The 13,942-nt window shown below is 40.5% G+C and overlaps 1 protein-coding gene and 1 pseudogene across 2 annotated transcripts in view; both read right to left on the reverse strand.

Moving 5' to 3' along the window:
• Nucleotides 1-4,187: 4,187 nt before the first annotated feature.
• On the reverse strand, nt 4,188-9,817 carry LOC101419492 (ribosome biogenesis protein BRX1 homolog pseudogene; annotated as a pseudogene).
• Nucleotides 9,818-10,590: 773 nt separating this feature from the next.
• Nucleotides 10,591-13,942, reverse strand: part of PPP1R36 (protein phosphatase 1 regulatory subunit 36) — a 39,466-nt gene continuing 36,114 nt past the window's right edge. For both annotated transcript variants that reach the window (XM_004477274.5, XM_012519191.4), the window contains 4 exons: nt 12,332-12,374; nt 11,841-12,013; nt 11,559-11,750; nt 10,591-11,067 (listed from right to left, as the gene is read on the reverse strand). In XM_004477274.5, coding sequence (XP_004477331.1) covers nt 10,881-11,067; nt 11,559-11,750; nt 11,841-12,013; nt 12,332-12,374 — 595 coding nt within the window. In that variant the 3' untranslated portion in view covers nt 10,591-10,880. The remainder of the gene's footprint in view (nt 11,068-11,558; nt 11,751-11,840; nt 12,014-12,331; nt 12,375-13,942) is intronic.

The raw sequence follows: 13,942 nt of genomic DNA on the forward strand, positions 1-13,942 counted from the left end.
GGGCCAAGAACTCAACCCTGAGTTGCCCTAATGATGTGGTCAACTCAAAGCCCTAATCTTGATTTAATCAAGTAAATGTAAAACCTTTGAATTTAATACAATCAAAGGGTATCATTCCCAGAGGAAAAAACCAGTTTACAAACATAATCTGTATCTTTTTTGGAATTCATAAATAATCTCAAAACTGCCACAGTGTCATACAGTCCTGTTTTGTCTTTTGATTTTTACTCTATAAACTTACAACTAAAGTTTCTCCTTTTAACCACATTCACCTATATAATTCAGTGCTGTTAACTACACTCATAAATTACCACCATCTATTTCCAAACCTTTACAATCAACCTAAATAGAAATTCTGTACAAATTAAACCGTACCTTCCCAACTTTTGATTTTGTTGATTTTCTCTACTATTTTTCTATTCTGTATTTCACTTATTTCCATGGTAATCTTTTTATTTCCTTCCTTCTGCTAACTTTGGGTTTAATTTGTTCTTTTTCTAGATCATCAAGATGTGACCCTAGGGAATTGATTTGAGATAGTTCTTTTTAAATGTAGGTGTTTACAATTGAATTTCCATGTCAATACAGCTTTTGCTGTATGCCACACATTTTGGTATGGTGTGTTTTCATTTTCATTCGTCTTCAAGAATTTTCTAATTTTCCTTGTGATTTATTCTTTGAACCACTGGTTGTTTAAAAGTGTATAATTTCCACATATTTGTGAAATTCCCAGTTCTCCATTATTTTTTGTTCAATATTAGTGTAGCTAACCCAGCTCTCTTTTGATTACTATTTGCATGGATTATATTTTCCATCCTTCCATTTGTGTCTTTGGGTCTAAGATGAGTCTCTTGTAAACAACAAATAGTTGGATCATGCTTTTTCATCCATTCTGTCAGTCTGTGTCTTTTGATTGGGGAGTTTAATCCATTAATAGTGTTATTAGGGGAGCCAATGTGGCTCAGTGATTGAGCACTGGCTTCCCACATATGAGATCCTAGTCCCTAGGTACCTCAAAAAAAAAAGCAAACGGAGAGCAGAAGTGACTCAAGCAGTTGAGCACCTGTTTCCCACATGGGCAGTCCTGGGTTCCCAGTGCCTCCAAAAAACAAACAAACAAACAACAACAACAACAAAAAAAAAACCTCAGGGGAGCCAATGTGGCTCAGTGGTTGAGTGCTGGTTTCCCATATACAAGGTCGTGGGTTCAATCTCCAGCCCCTGATACCTCAGGAAAAAAAGTCAGTGTTATTATTGTAAAGTCAGGACTTCCTTCAGTCATTTTGTCCTTTGCTTTTATTTTTTTATGTCATTAGCTTTTCTTTTACTTTGCTTTTTTTAAATATCTCTCCCCTTCTCCCCTGCCCCCAGTTGTCTGCTGTGTCCATTCGCTGTGTTTTCTTCTATGACCGCTTCTATCCTTATCAGCAGCAACAGGAATCTGTGTTTCTTTTTGTTGCATCATCTTGTTGTGTCAGCTCTCTGTGTGTGCGGCACCATTCTTGGGCAGGCTGCACTTTCTTTCGCGCTGGGCGGCTCTCCTTACGGGGCACACTCCTTGTGTGTGAGGCTCCCCTATGCAGGGGACACCCCTGAGTGGAACAGTGCTCCCGGCGCACATCAGCATGCCTGTGGGCCAGCTCCACATGGGTCAAGGAGGCCCGGGGTTTGAACCCTGGATCTCCCATGTGGTAGGCAGTTGCCCTATCCATTGGGCCAAATCCACTTCCCTTCTTTTACTTTATTGCAGCCTCCTTTTATATATAGTTGATCTTTTGTGATGTAACTGATTGATCCCTTTCTTATTTCCGTTCCTGTAGATTTTAAAAAAAATACTCTCTTTGTAGTTACCATGGGGTTTGTATTATACAACCTAAGTCTATAATCTACTATTTTGAAAAGATACCAACTTAACTTCAATAGCATTCTCATTCTCTGCTCTCATATCCCTCCCTTTCCCCCTCTTATCTGTATATTTTGTATGTCCATTATCAGGAAATCTGATTATTTCTGACTCAACTGAATTCTAATTCTTGTAGCAATTAAAAAGTAGAGTTATATATTGAGGAGACAGTACTACTAGGTTTTGCATTTTCCCATTTAGTTACCTTTACTGAAGATCTTCACTTTTTCATAGTGCTCCAAGCCACTCTCTCCCCACTCTCTCCTGTCTTCTCCTTTCAACCGGAAGACTTCCATCAGCAATTCTTGTAGGCCAGGCCTTTATTTATTTATTTATTTAAAAGAAACTTTAGGTTGCATAAGTGTCACATAAAAAATATAGGGGATTCCCACACTTTCCCACACCAACAACATCCTTCATTAGTGTAGTACATTTGTTACAATTGATGAACATATGTTGAAGCATTGCCACTAACTGTGGATTATAGTTTATAGTATACACTCTGTCCACGCAATTTTGTAAGTTATGACAAAATATATAATGGCTTGTATCAGTCATTGCAATGTCATGCAGGACAATTCCAATGACCTGAAAATGTCGCCAGATTACACCTATTTTTTCCCTCTCCCTCCCCTCAGAACCCCCGGTGGGCACTGCCTCCACATCAATGATAAAAGTTCTCCCATTGCTAGAATAACAATAAGTCTGTAGTAGAATAGTAAGTCTACTTTAGTCCATTGTTCATTTCCCAATCTTGAGGATTTGGGGATGGTGATGACCACTCCGCCTCTAATTGAGAGGGGGCTTAGATCCCATGTGGTAGATGGATGGGACTATCTTGCTTGCAGGTGAAGACTCTCTCTGTTCCTTAGGATGGGCATGTCACCATCATCATCACCTTGTTATTTGTCCTGGGTGAGTCCAGTGAACTGGAGAGTAAGTACTGCAATTCTGCTGAGATTCAGGGCTCAACTGGCACATGGATGAACCAAAGATTTAAGTCTCTTGGGTATACACCTATCAAGTATAATACTAAATATTGGTTCACAAAGAAGGGGCAAAAGAGCTATGTGTAGGGAAACCACAAATGAGTCCAACTATGGAGAGCATGTTCCAATGTAAGTCCTACCTGCAGGATACCAAACTGCTGAACTGTCTGCCCTGCCTATTGTGTCTAGATGCCTCTAGAACCCTCAGGAGCCCCACTATTTGAGGCAATATTTACTGTGGCAGTCAATGAGATCCTGCTGAGATGTGCAGAAGCAAAACCTCTGGAATGACATCTCGACTCACTTTGAAATTTCTTAGCCACAAGAACTCATTTGTATTAACCATTTCCCCCTTACAGTCAAGGTCTTTTTCCAGGTGCATTACTAGGCTGGCTCTTGGTAGCAATCCCTCAGTGCCAAGGAAGCTCATCCCCGGGAGTCGTGTCCCATGCCAGAGCAGGGGAAGGTAGTGCCACATTTGAGCAACAAGGAGGCTGTCAGAAGGTAACTCTTAGGCAACATGTAATTCTAGGCTAAGTTTCAATTAAAAAAAAAAAGTTCATAGATACAATCATCAATATTAAGGGCTTGAAACAATGGTCCATCCTTCACTAAGCACTGCCCCTATACTCAGGCAATTCTTGCTCTCCCAATAGAGAATGTAGCAGAACTCCCTAGGCTGGGAATTCAATATTCTTTAGGTTATTGTGTGGCTCTCCACCCAACTGTGGCAATGCCCCATGAACACTTGAACACATTCATATGTCTTAGAGGTGATAAACTTTGTTTTTGTTTATCTGTAAATGTCTTAAATTCTTCCTCATTTTTGAATGACTGTTGGGGGAAATGGGCTTACCTGTTAAATGTTGCAGTTAGTAGATGTTGCAGTCATTCCCTGTTATTGTAAATGATGTTGCAGTTCAGATAGCAAACAGCTGCTTGGTAGTTTCCCAATAAATGCGATGGGAAAACTAGGGTCAAGGCTCTCAGTTCCAGAAGCTGTGAGTCCGCTGGTCCCACGTTTGTCTCCCCTCTTGTGTCTCTACTTTTATTTCTGCGTTGCCTTCCCTTCGAGCCAACCTATTGTGAGCTGAATACAACAAAGGACAGTTTTGCCAGATAAAAAATTGAGGCAGGGGGAAGTGGATTTGGCTCAGCAGATAGGGCATTCGCCTACCACATGGAAGGTCCAGGGTTCAAACCCAGAACCTCTTGACCTGTGTGATGAGCTGGCCCACGCACAGTGCTGATGCACGCAATGAGTGCTGTGCCACGCAGGGGTGTCCCCCATGTAGGGGAGCCCCACACACAAGGAGTGCACGCTGTAAGGAGAGCCACCCAGCATGAAAAAAGTGCAGCCTGCCCAGGAGAGGCGCCACACACGCAGAGAGCTGACACAGCAAGATGACGCAACAAAAAGAAACACAGATTCCCGGTGCTGCTGAAAGAATAGAAATGGACACAGAAGAACACACAGCCAATGGACACAGAGAGCAGACAACTTGAGGGGGGGGAGGGAGAGAAATACTTTTTTTTTTAAATCTTAAAAAAAATTGAGGCAGGAAGTTTTTCTCTTTCAGCACCTTAAATACATCATACCATTACCTTCTCACCTCCATGGTTTCTGAAGAGAAATTGGCACTTAGTCTTATTGAGAATGCCTTGCATGTGGCAAATCACTTTCTCTTACTGCTTTCAGAATTCTGTCTTTATGTTTGCCATTTGCCATTTTGACTTGTATGTGTTTTGAATAGGTCTATAAGGGTTTATCCTGTTTTGAGTACATTGATCTTCTTGGATATGTATATTTATGTATTTCTTAAAAGTTTGGAAATTTTCAGCCATTATTTCCTCAAATATTTTTTCTACTCATTTTTTCTTCTCTTCTTCTTAATCTCTCATGATACATATGCTGGTCTCCTTCATACTTCACACTGGTCTCTTAGACACTGCTCAACTTTTTCTATTCTTTTCTCTATCTATTCTTCCAACTATAGTTTTTTTCCCAACTATAATTTTGATCATCCTGACTTCTAGTTCACTGATTCTTTTTTCTGCCTATTCAAATCTGCTGTTGTATGCCTCTAGTGTATATTTAATCTCCAGTATTGTGTTTTTCATCCCCATAATTTGTTTTCTTTTTATTATTTTTGCTGTATTTCTAAAAATTTTTTATTACAGTTTCTTTTATTTTTTCCCCTTGGCTTTTTATTGTTTTTGTTTAAATGCAACACCAATTAGCTATAAGACAGTCCTGGATAATCAAAGTATTTACACATTGAATACAAAATAAATAGAAAATAACTGAAAAATTAGTTATCCATTGATTCATTTTTGCATCCCCCCATTCATCCTCTGGTTCAATTTTCTTTGCCTTTGTATGTCCTTTATTTTGTTTGCTTTCAAATCAACCTTTGGCTCTGGTTTCAGCCACTATATTTCTATGGGTTTTTCTTCAGCTGGTAGAGCAAAAACATCTTCAGTGGAATACTGTGGAAGAATAGTCTTTGGCTCTTTCTCAGTTTCTGCACATCTTTCACTTGCTGTTTCTCTTTATATTTTGCAGCTGTGATGGGTCTCATGATACGCCAATGCATGTTTGGTGACTGGTAATGAGGATTGTCATAAAAATTTGGTCCTCCAAAACTTCGCTGGAATAACTATGAGATTTAAGAGAAAACAAGATCCTATTTCAACAAGAGCAGCATCTTCTTCTATAATCCGAAAGTTCCAAAACAATATCCTATTATCCAAAATGGTGAAAGTAAACATGTGGTCCACAAGTGGCTGCTTTTGAGATGATACTGTGGTGTGCAACAAAACTCTGAATTAAGAATTCTTTTAACAAAGTATAATCTGGTAATTCATCAAAAGCAGGGTCAAGAGACAAAAGAGGCTGAGAACCTTTCGAACAGTTTTCAATCAGCTGAGGAATTAATATTTTGAAGAAAGAATTTACCAGATGGCTTATGAGGTGATTTTTGAAAGTCACTATAAAGATCTTGGTTTTTTTGACTTCAAAATATATTTATTGATTGCAGTTTTTCATTTCACAGATCTCATTAATAACAACTTATCTTTGTGATCCATTTTATTATCCACTTTAGAATGAGGCACCAACATTATTAAATCTTGCATTAAATGTCTTGTTCTGAAATGTATTCCTCTGGAAGAAAAGATGAGAATCTGTTCCTTATTTTTCCACTTGCCCTTGCAAATAGGGCCCGGGATACAGTTGCTCTGTTCTTCCTCAGTTTCCTCTGTCTCATCATTTAGCTGGAGGCCCAGCATCTTTTTTGTTTCTTTTTGGCCTCTTGGCCTGGCTCACCAAGCCATCTTGCCTTTTTTTTAATAATTTCTTTTTAAACTTTCTTTTCCCCCCCTAATTCTTCTTAATGCTCATGTTATCTTCTTAATATCCTTTAGCTCTATATCCACCATTAGTGTATTTCTATCCATATTTTCCTTCATCTCTTTGAATTAATTTAGAAGGTTTGTGCTTCTTTAATTGTTTCAAAGTTTGTGTCTTCTCTGAAGTTTTAATTTTTTCCCTTTACTGAGCCATATCTTCCTGTTTCTTATTATGGCTTGTAATTTTTTACTGTGGTCTGGGAATCTGATTATTTTGATGTGCTAACTCTGGAAGTCAGTTTATTCCTCTTGTGTAGGCTTTTTATTGTAGACTGGCTGTCTGTTAAGGTCCTTCTTCCATACTTGGTCCAGCTTATAATAAACCTTTACAGCAGCCTGTGTTTACCTATTCAGATTTTCTCAGGTCTCCTACACCTGTTTCTTGCCCTGGACATGCTTATGATTTTTAACAATGCCCTTTATGTGCACTTGTTTAACCATCAGAAGAAGGTACCCTTTTGTGCAGATTTTCCTCCCCAGCTTCTGTGATTTGCTCAACTGCTCTCCCTCAACTCAGTGTCGCCTTTTCATTACTATATTTAGTCCTAGCACCCGTCCTGCCTTACAGAAGTTCAGTTTTCCCTTTTTTCCATGAGGCTTTTCTGCCTCCAGTAATTTCCATGTTAGTGTATCCCATGCTTAGGAAGCCAGAAGGGGTCAGTTTTCAAAAATGCCAGTTTTGTGTTTAGGTGCTCTAGCACTTAGAGACTGGGTTGGGTGTGTGCACCTCTTGCCAACAGTTCTGCCACATGTCTTTTTTTGTTTCCTGAGGTCCTTTTTCATGCACACACTCACCAGCTGCTTGGGTTCTGCCCTGGTCTATGTGGCCTTGGGCCTTCTGCCTGAATGTGCATGAGGTTTTAATTCTCTGCCATGAGTGACTCTGTGGTCTGCAACCACAGCAGGGGTACTCAGGTCAAAATGCTGCCACTGTGTAACTCTCAAGCAGAAGTCTGGACTGGGAGGTCCAAGTCACAGATTTTCTACCTTCTTTTTCGGTGTTTTTAAAAATTCTTCTATTTAGCATTTGTGGAGTTCTTCCCCAGTCTCTCTAGTTCTTTGCAGTTCCAAGCAAGTAGGATTTGTCCTTTCATTAGCAGATTCTGAGGGAAGACTTTCCCAGGGATTGTCTTACATCACTATCTTGATGACATCTCTCTGTTACTGTTCTCTAGCTTCATTCCATTGCAGTTGGGAAAGATAACTTGTATAATTTAAAAATTTTTTAATTTATTGAGCACTTGTCTTGTGACCTAACATATGATCTATCCTACAGAATGATCCCTGTGCACTTGAGAAAAATGTGTATTATGCTGTTGTTAGGTGGAGAGTTTTCTATATATATTAGGTCTAGTTAATTTATAGTATTGTTCAAGTCATCTTTTTTTGTTGTTGTTGTTGCATCACCTTGTTGTATCAGCTCTCCGTGTATGCGGGGCCATTCTTGGGCGGGCTGCACTTTCTTTTGCACTGGTGGCTCCCCTTATGGACCGCACTCCTTGCGCGTGGGGCTCCCCTATGCGGGGTCACCCCTGTGTGACAGGGCACTCCTTGTGTGCATCAGCACCGCACGTGGGCCAGCTCTACACGGGTCAAGGAGGCCCAGGGTTTGAACTAGGGATCTCCCATGTGGTGGGCAGATGCCCTATCCATTGGGCCAAGTCTGCTTCCCCAAGTCTTCTATTTCCTTATTTTTTTTCCTTTTTTTAAAAAGATTTATTTATTTATATTTATTTATTCCCCCCCGACATTGCGGCTTGTTTTTTGCTGTCTGTTCTGTGTGTCCATTCGCTGTGCGTTTTTTCTGTGTCTGCTTGTCTCCTTTTGTTGCAACATCTTGCTGCTTCAGCTGTCTGTGATGCATGGGCTGTTAGATCTCCATGGCACGCGGGCCAGCTTGCCCACACAAGAAGCCCCAGAACTTGAACCCAGGGCCTCCCACGTGGTAGACAGGAGCCCAGCTGATTGAGTCACAGCTGCTTCCCTTTTTTTTTTTCTTATTGATCTTCTAATTTAGATGTTCTATCCATTGGTGAAGGTGGTATATATATATATATATAAAAGATTATTTCTTTTGCCCCTTCCCCTCCTCCTGAGGGGTGCACTCCCTGCACTGCACGTGGGGCATCCCTACACAGGAGCACCCCTGCATGGCATAGCACTTCTTGCGCATGGCAGCACTGCACATGGGCTAGTTTACCACACGGGTCAGGAGGCCCTGCGTATCGAACCCTGGACCCTCCATATAGTAGGCGGACACTCTATCAGTTGACCCTTGTTTGCTTCCCATTCTCTTCTCATTTCTTCTCTAGGATTCACTGGGATTCTATCTTGGGGACCCTGATGTGATAGGTCCCCTGTCAATCATGCCACTTCAGTTCCTGGTCTCTGCTGTGCTTCACCTTCACCTCTATTTTGTTGCATCATCATCTTGCTGCATGACTCACTTGCGCGGGCACTGGGTCACCAAGCAGCACGCTTTCTCTCCTTTTTCACAAGGAGGCCCCAGGGATCGAACCAGGGCCCTCCTATATGGTAGGTGGAAGTCCTATCACTTGAGCCACATCTGCTTCCCGAAGGTGGTATATTGAAATCTCCAACTATTATAGAACTATTTATCCCTTTGATTCTTTAATGTTTGAGTTATATATTTTGGGCCTCTGTTGGTAGGTACATCTATGTTATAATTGTTATATATTTCTTGATGACCTAACCCTTTTATTAATATAAAATGTCCTTTTTTGTCTCTTTTAACAGTTTTGACTTAAAGTCTGTTTTGTCTGATATTAGTATAGCTATTCTTTCTTTTGGTTACTATTGGCATGGAGTATTTTTTCTATCCTTTCACTTTCAACCTATTTGTCTTTGAATCTAAGGTTACTTTCTTGTAGACAGCATATAGTTTAATCATACTTCTTTAAAAAAAACATTCTATCTTTTGCTACCTTTTGATTGGAGAGTTGGATCTATTTACATTTCAAGTAATTACTGAAAAGGCAAGACTTACTTCAGCTATTTGCCATTTGCTTTCTGTCCCTAATTTCCTCCCCTACTGTCTCCTTTGCTGTTTCACTAGGAACTGTAATGGGAGTTGACCTGAATAAGAAAGGATAAAAGAATGAAGACAGAATGTATGTTTAACAGAAGTCGCCCCACATCATCAATAGGCTGGGTATTCCTCTGCTCTTGATATCAAATCTGGGCAAGGCATCCATGTCTTTCTATGAAGCTCAACGCTAAAAGGAAGATTTTGAAGTTTGAGGATAAAACTCTGACCACAGGAAGGCAAATTCTTTCTAGTTGTTTCAGTTGACTAAACTCCATACCAGTACAGGACTTGAAAATGATAATATTATATAATCATCAGTGCCGTATTCCATCAAATAGTTTTAATTAATTGCTCATAATCTTTAATCTACCAAATAATGTCCAACTTATTCCTTCCTAGCTGGACATTCAGGATTTAACTGACCATTCCAGCCTGTTCTTCTATGTTCCCTATGGCAAACCCCATGATCTAGCCATGTCCAATCAAAGACACTTTTTTTTTTTCCTTTTCAGGAGGTACCAGAGATTGAGCTCAGGACCTTGTACATGGGAAGCAAGTACTCAACCACTGAGCTACATCCACTCCCCAATGACAGTTGGTTTTTACGTTTGTTTGTTTTTAGGAGGTACCGGGGATTGAACCGGGGACTTCATATGTGGGAAGTAGGAGCTCAACCACTTGAGTTACATCTGCTCCCCCACAGGCATCCACAGGTATACTTTTTAAATCTCAGTGCCTTTGCACATGTTCTTCCTCTGACTGGAAGTCCCCTTTCAGTTGTACTCAATCCCTTCCAAACCTCCCCTGGTCCCTCCTGGAAATGATCATTCCACTGCCTATCCTCCTGGGGCACTCTGCATTTACCTCTTTGTCAATATTACATAGAGATCATATATGTATTTTATTTATTTTCTCTACTCCACAGAACTGGAAGGTATGATACATATCCCGGTGATTTTTTTTCCCAACATAATTTAGGACAGGGCTTTGGATGGAGTAGGGGCTTAATATGTATACTTATTTGTTGTTAAATAAGTAAATAGAAGAATGAATGCTATGCTAATAGGCTTTTAAATGAATCAGATAGATGTTAAATCTCAAGGCCAATAATAATATATTCAAAGAAATATATTTAACATTAAAAGCATTTTAATTACCTTTTTGATTATAAAAATTTGTTTTCAGATGTAGCGAAGATGCTTTCTCAGAAGGCAAAAATGAACTTAGAAACATGAATAAGCAAAAAATTTCTTTACTAGTCCATTGACTAAATGTTCTAATTCATTAGTCACATAAAGTCAAGGAAGTAAATAAATAACAAAGGAAAATATTAAAAATAGAAAAATGACCTTTTAAAGAACTTCCTAGAAGTTTCAATAATCTACTGTTGAACATTTAGCAAAATAATATGAACACTTTTTAAAGCCTAATAATAAAAATAACCAATATTAGACCTATATAAAGAGATTAAGACAAAGTAGTTTACTTCAAATACTGGAAGTTAATTACAGAAATAGAAGGTACCAGATTATTTAGAGACTGTTACATGAGAGGTCAGTGCTCTCATGACTAAATCCAGTGTATCCTGAATCCTGGTGTTATTTCTTTCTATTACAGAGTTATTTCTCCCAGATGATGTTGTATTTTCTTCTTGTTCAAGGGGAAGAAGGGTATGGGGGTTAAACAGACATCGAGGCTCCCCCAAGATGCCAACTCTGTGAAAAGAAATATTGGTAAAGCTGAAGCAGTGAGACAAAGACTGAGGTGTATGACTGTGGTTGTGTGTGTTGTATGTGTGTATACTAAAGCTAAAGCTTTCCTTCTTTCTATGAGATACCAGTGTGGTCTTACATATGGGTCCAAAAATCTCAGTCCATAACAAAATGTTTCTATTGGGCCTTCCCACATTTCTCAAGGATGATTCTTATAATAGAAAACCTTGGCCATAAAAGGTTTTTTACTCACTCCTCCAGACTAGAACAATTTGGAGTCTAGCATCTCTTTCTAGCAATTTTTTCTAGCTCAGATGGTTGTACCTCAAGATGCTCTGGAAAGGAAACAGATGGAGCAGGGGGTAGATGGGAAGACAGGCATTTTCATCTTTGTTCAACTTTCTGGCAGAGACATAGTGCCTGACCCCTGTCCCTCCCTGGCCCGACATAGGAAGTAACTCAGGGCTTTCCTGCCTGTTCCTTAGGCCACTTACATTGGCATGGGCACAGAGTCCAGGCTATCTATGTGCTTTTGGATCTGGACTGGGAGTTTGATGCCTGTTTGATGATACTTTTTCTCAAAGATATTCTGAGCCTTTTCTCTGGGAGAGGGCAGCAGAGTAGACATGACTGGAGAGCGCATGTTAATGGCTTTTTTAATTGCTGGGCGTTTTGCCATCATTCTCCTGTAATAGAAAAAAAAGGTAGCATTTAGGTTACATCATCCTGTCTTCTAGAAATGTCGTTGAGCTTAGGAAAGAGTCAAAAGGTTATACCTGAACTGCACAAAAGTCATGCGTTTCTTTCCACCCCCTTCCTCCTCATGCTTCCTTCGAGGAATGTTGAACATGTTGGTACGAAAGAGCCTCCCTATTTCTTCCTCAATCTCTGACAAGTGTTGACGTCGGAAGACAATCCAGGCTACGTATGTACAGAAAGTAAAAAACGACTACGATTGAAAACAGACAAGAATTACAATCCACAGCTATGTTGTGAAAAGCCCCCTTCTATCTGTATGACACTGCTAAGTAGACTCAACCCATATGAACCAATTTCTCAATACTCCTAGAAAGCTATGGAAAATTATACATATACACCTTTTCATAAGGACAATCAGACCAGAAATTGAAGTATGGTGTATACTTTGTTAATATCCTTTTTAGAAAGATAAGTTACTAAAAATAAGTGACTAACAAATGGCTATTGGTTATTGCTATACTTAATGTCTAATATCAAAGAGAAAAGTCCCTAAATATACGTGACTCACCTCAAAGAATTTCCAGTCTTTTTGTGTATCTGATATTTTCTCCCTGCAATGTAACAAATTACAATTCTATATTGAGAGAGAAGTTCCATTTTTCAGTAATCTAGTCCCTTATCTTTTCTAAAAGGCCCCTTTGCAGGGTTCATTACCCGTGGCCCCAAGATGATTTGAGCTGCCTAAATGCTAATAAAGGCATTGATGAGTTTGAAATTATTTTTTGAATCCCAAAAAAGAGAAAGATTATGTTTGTGGGTTGGTCTACTCCTATGGGCATGAGGCCTTCTTCAACTGGACTGCCTCAGTGAGGTGTGACTCCAGTTGAGTTTCTGCCCTCTTGCTGGATCTGATTAAAAACAAACAGAGACACACAGGAAAAGAGAGCACTGCCATTTTTGATCCTGCCATGTGACAGAAAGGAGAGGCTCAAGGAGCTGAGACCCGGGAGAGAGAAGAGACTTAAACTTGATAGCTTACAGCTGAAACTGAGAAGAAAGCGAACAGCTGAGCCTAAGAGAGGAAGCCTGGAGGGGAAGGCAGAGACCAGGCAGGGAGCCCACCATTTGGCTTCAACAGCTGAGTTGGGTGAGAAAGCACCTCTTATGGTGCCTTGAGATGGACTTTTCATGGCCTTGGAACTGTAAGCTTTTACCCCAAATAAATACCCTTTATAAAAGCCAACACCTTTCTGGTACTTTGCTTCAGCACCCTTTTGGCAAACTAACACAGTCTCATTATCTTTTTTCTTCAACATCTTAGGTTACCAAGATTGCCACTCATACAGTGTTCAATTAAAAGTTAATCAATATATTGGGAAGTAGATGTGGCTCAAGTGATAAGGCCTCTGCCTACCATATGGGAGGACCTGGGTTCAATCCCTGGGGACTCCTGGTGAAAAAGAAGAGAAAATGTGCCTGCGCAGCGATCGCTGCATGGCAAGCCGAGTGCCCACACAGTGAGCCAGGTGCCCACATGGTGAGCTGAGTGCCCACGTGAGTGCCCACATGGTGAGCCAGTGCCCATGCAGTGAGCCAAGGGCCCATGTGAGTGTCCGCATGGTGAGCCAAGTGCCCGCATGGCAAGCAGAGTGCCTGTGTGGTGAGTTGAGTGCCCATGTGAGTGCCCGTGTGGCAAGTTGAATGCCCACATGAGTGCCTGCATGGTGAAACAGTGCCCGTGTGGTGAGCCAAGTGCCCACATGGTGACAAGTGCCCACATGGTGAGCCAGTGCCTGCATAAGTGAGCCACACAGCTAGATGAAGCAGGAGAGTCAAGTTGAAGCACAGCAGAAACCAGGAACTGAGGTAGCACAATTGACAGGGAACTTCTCTCCACATCAGAGGTTCCCCAGGATCAAATCCCAGTGAATCTTAGAGGAGAAAGACGGGAAGAGTAGACAAAAAGAGAAACAGATACAGAAGATCACACGGCAAATGGACACAGACAGCAAAAACAGCCAGGAGGGAGTGGGAAGAAAAAAAGGTTAAGGATAAATAAGTCAGCAAGAAATATATTGCCTCTGGTGATGTGAGTGTGGGGGGTGAGGAAAGTGGAGAGGAGGAAACACATGGTATTAAGTAGGTATGGAAGTAAAGAACTAAGAGTAAGCTTAAAATG

Source organism: Dasypus novemcinctus, chromosome 3 (genome assembly GCF_030445035.2).
Source record: "Dasypus novemcinctus isolate mDasNov1 chromosome 3, mDasNov1.1.hap2, whole genome shotgun sequence".
Lineage (NCBI taxonomy): Eukaryota > Metazoa > Chordata > Mammalia > Cingulata > Dasypodidae > Dasypus > Dasypus novemcinctus.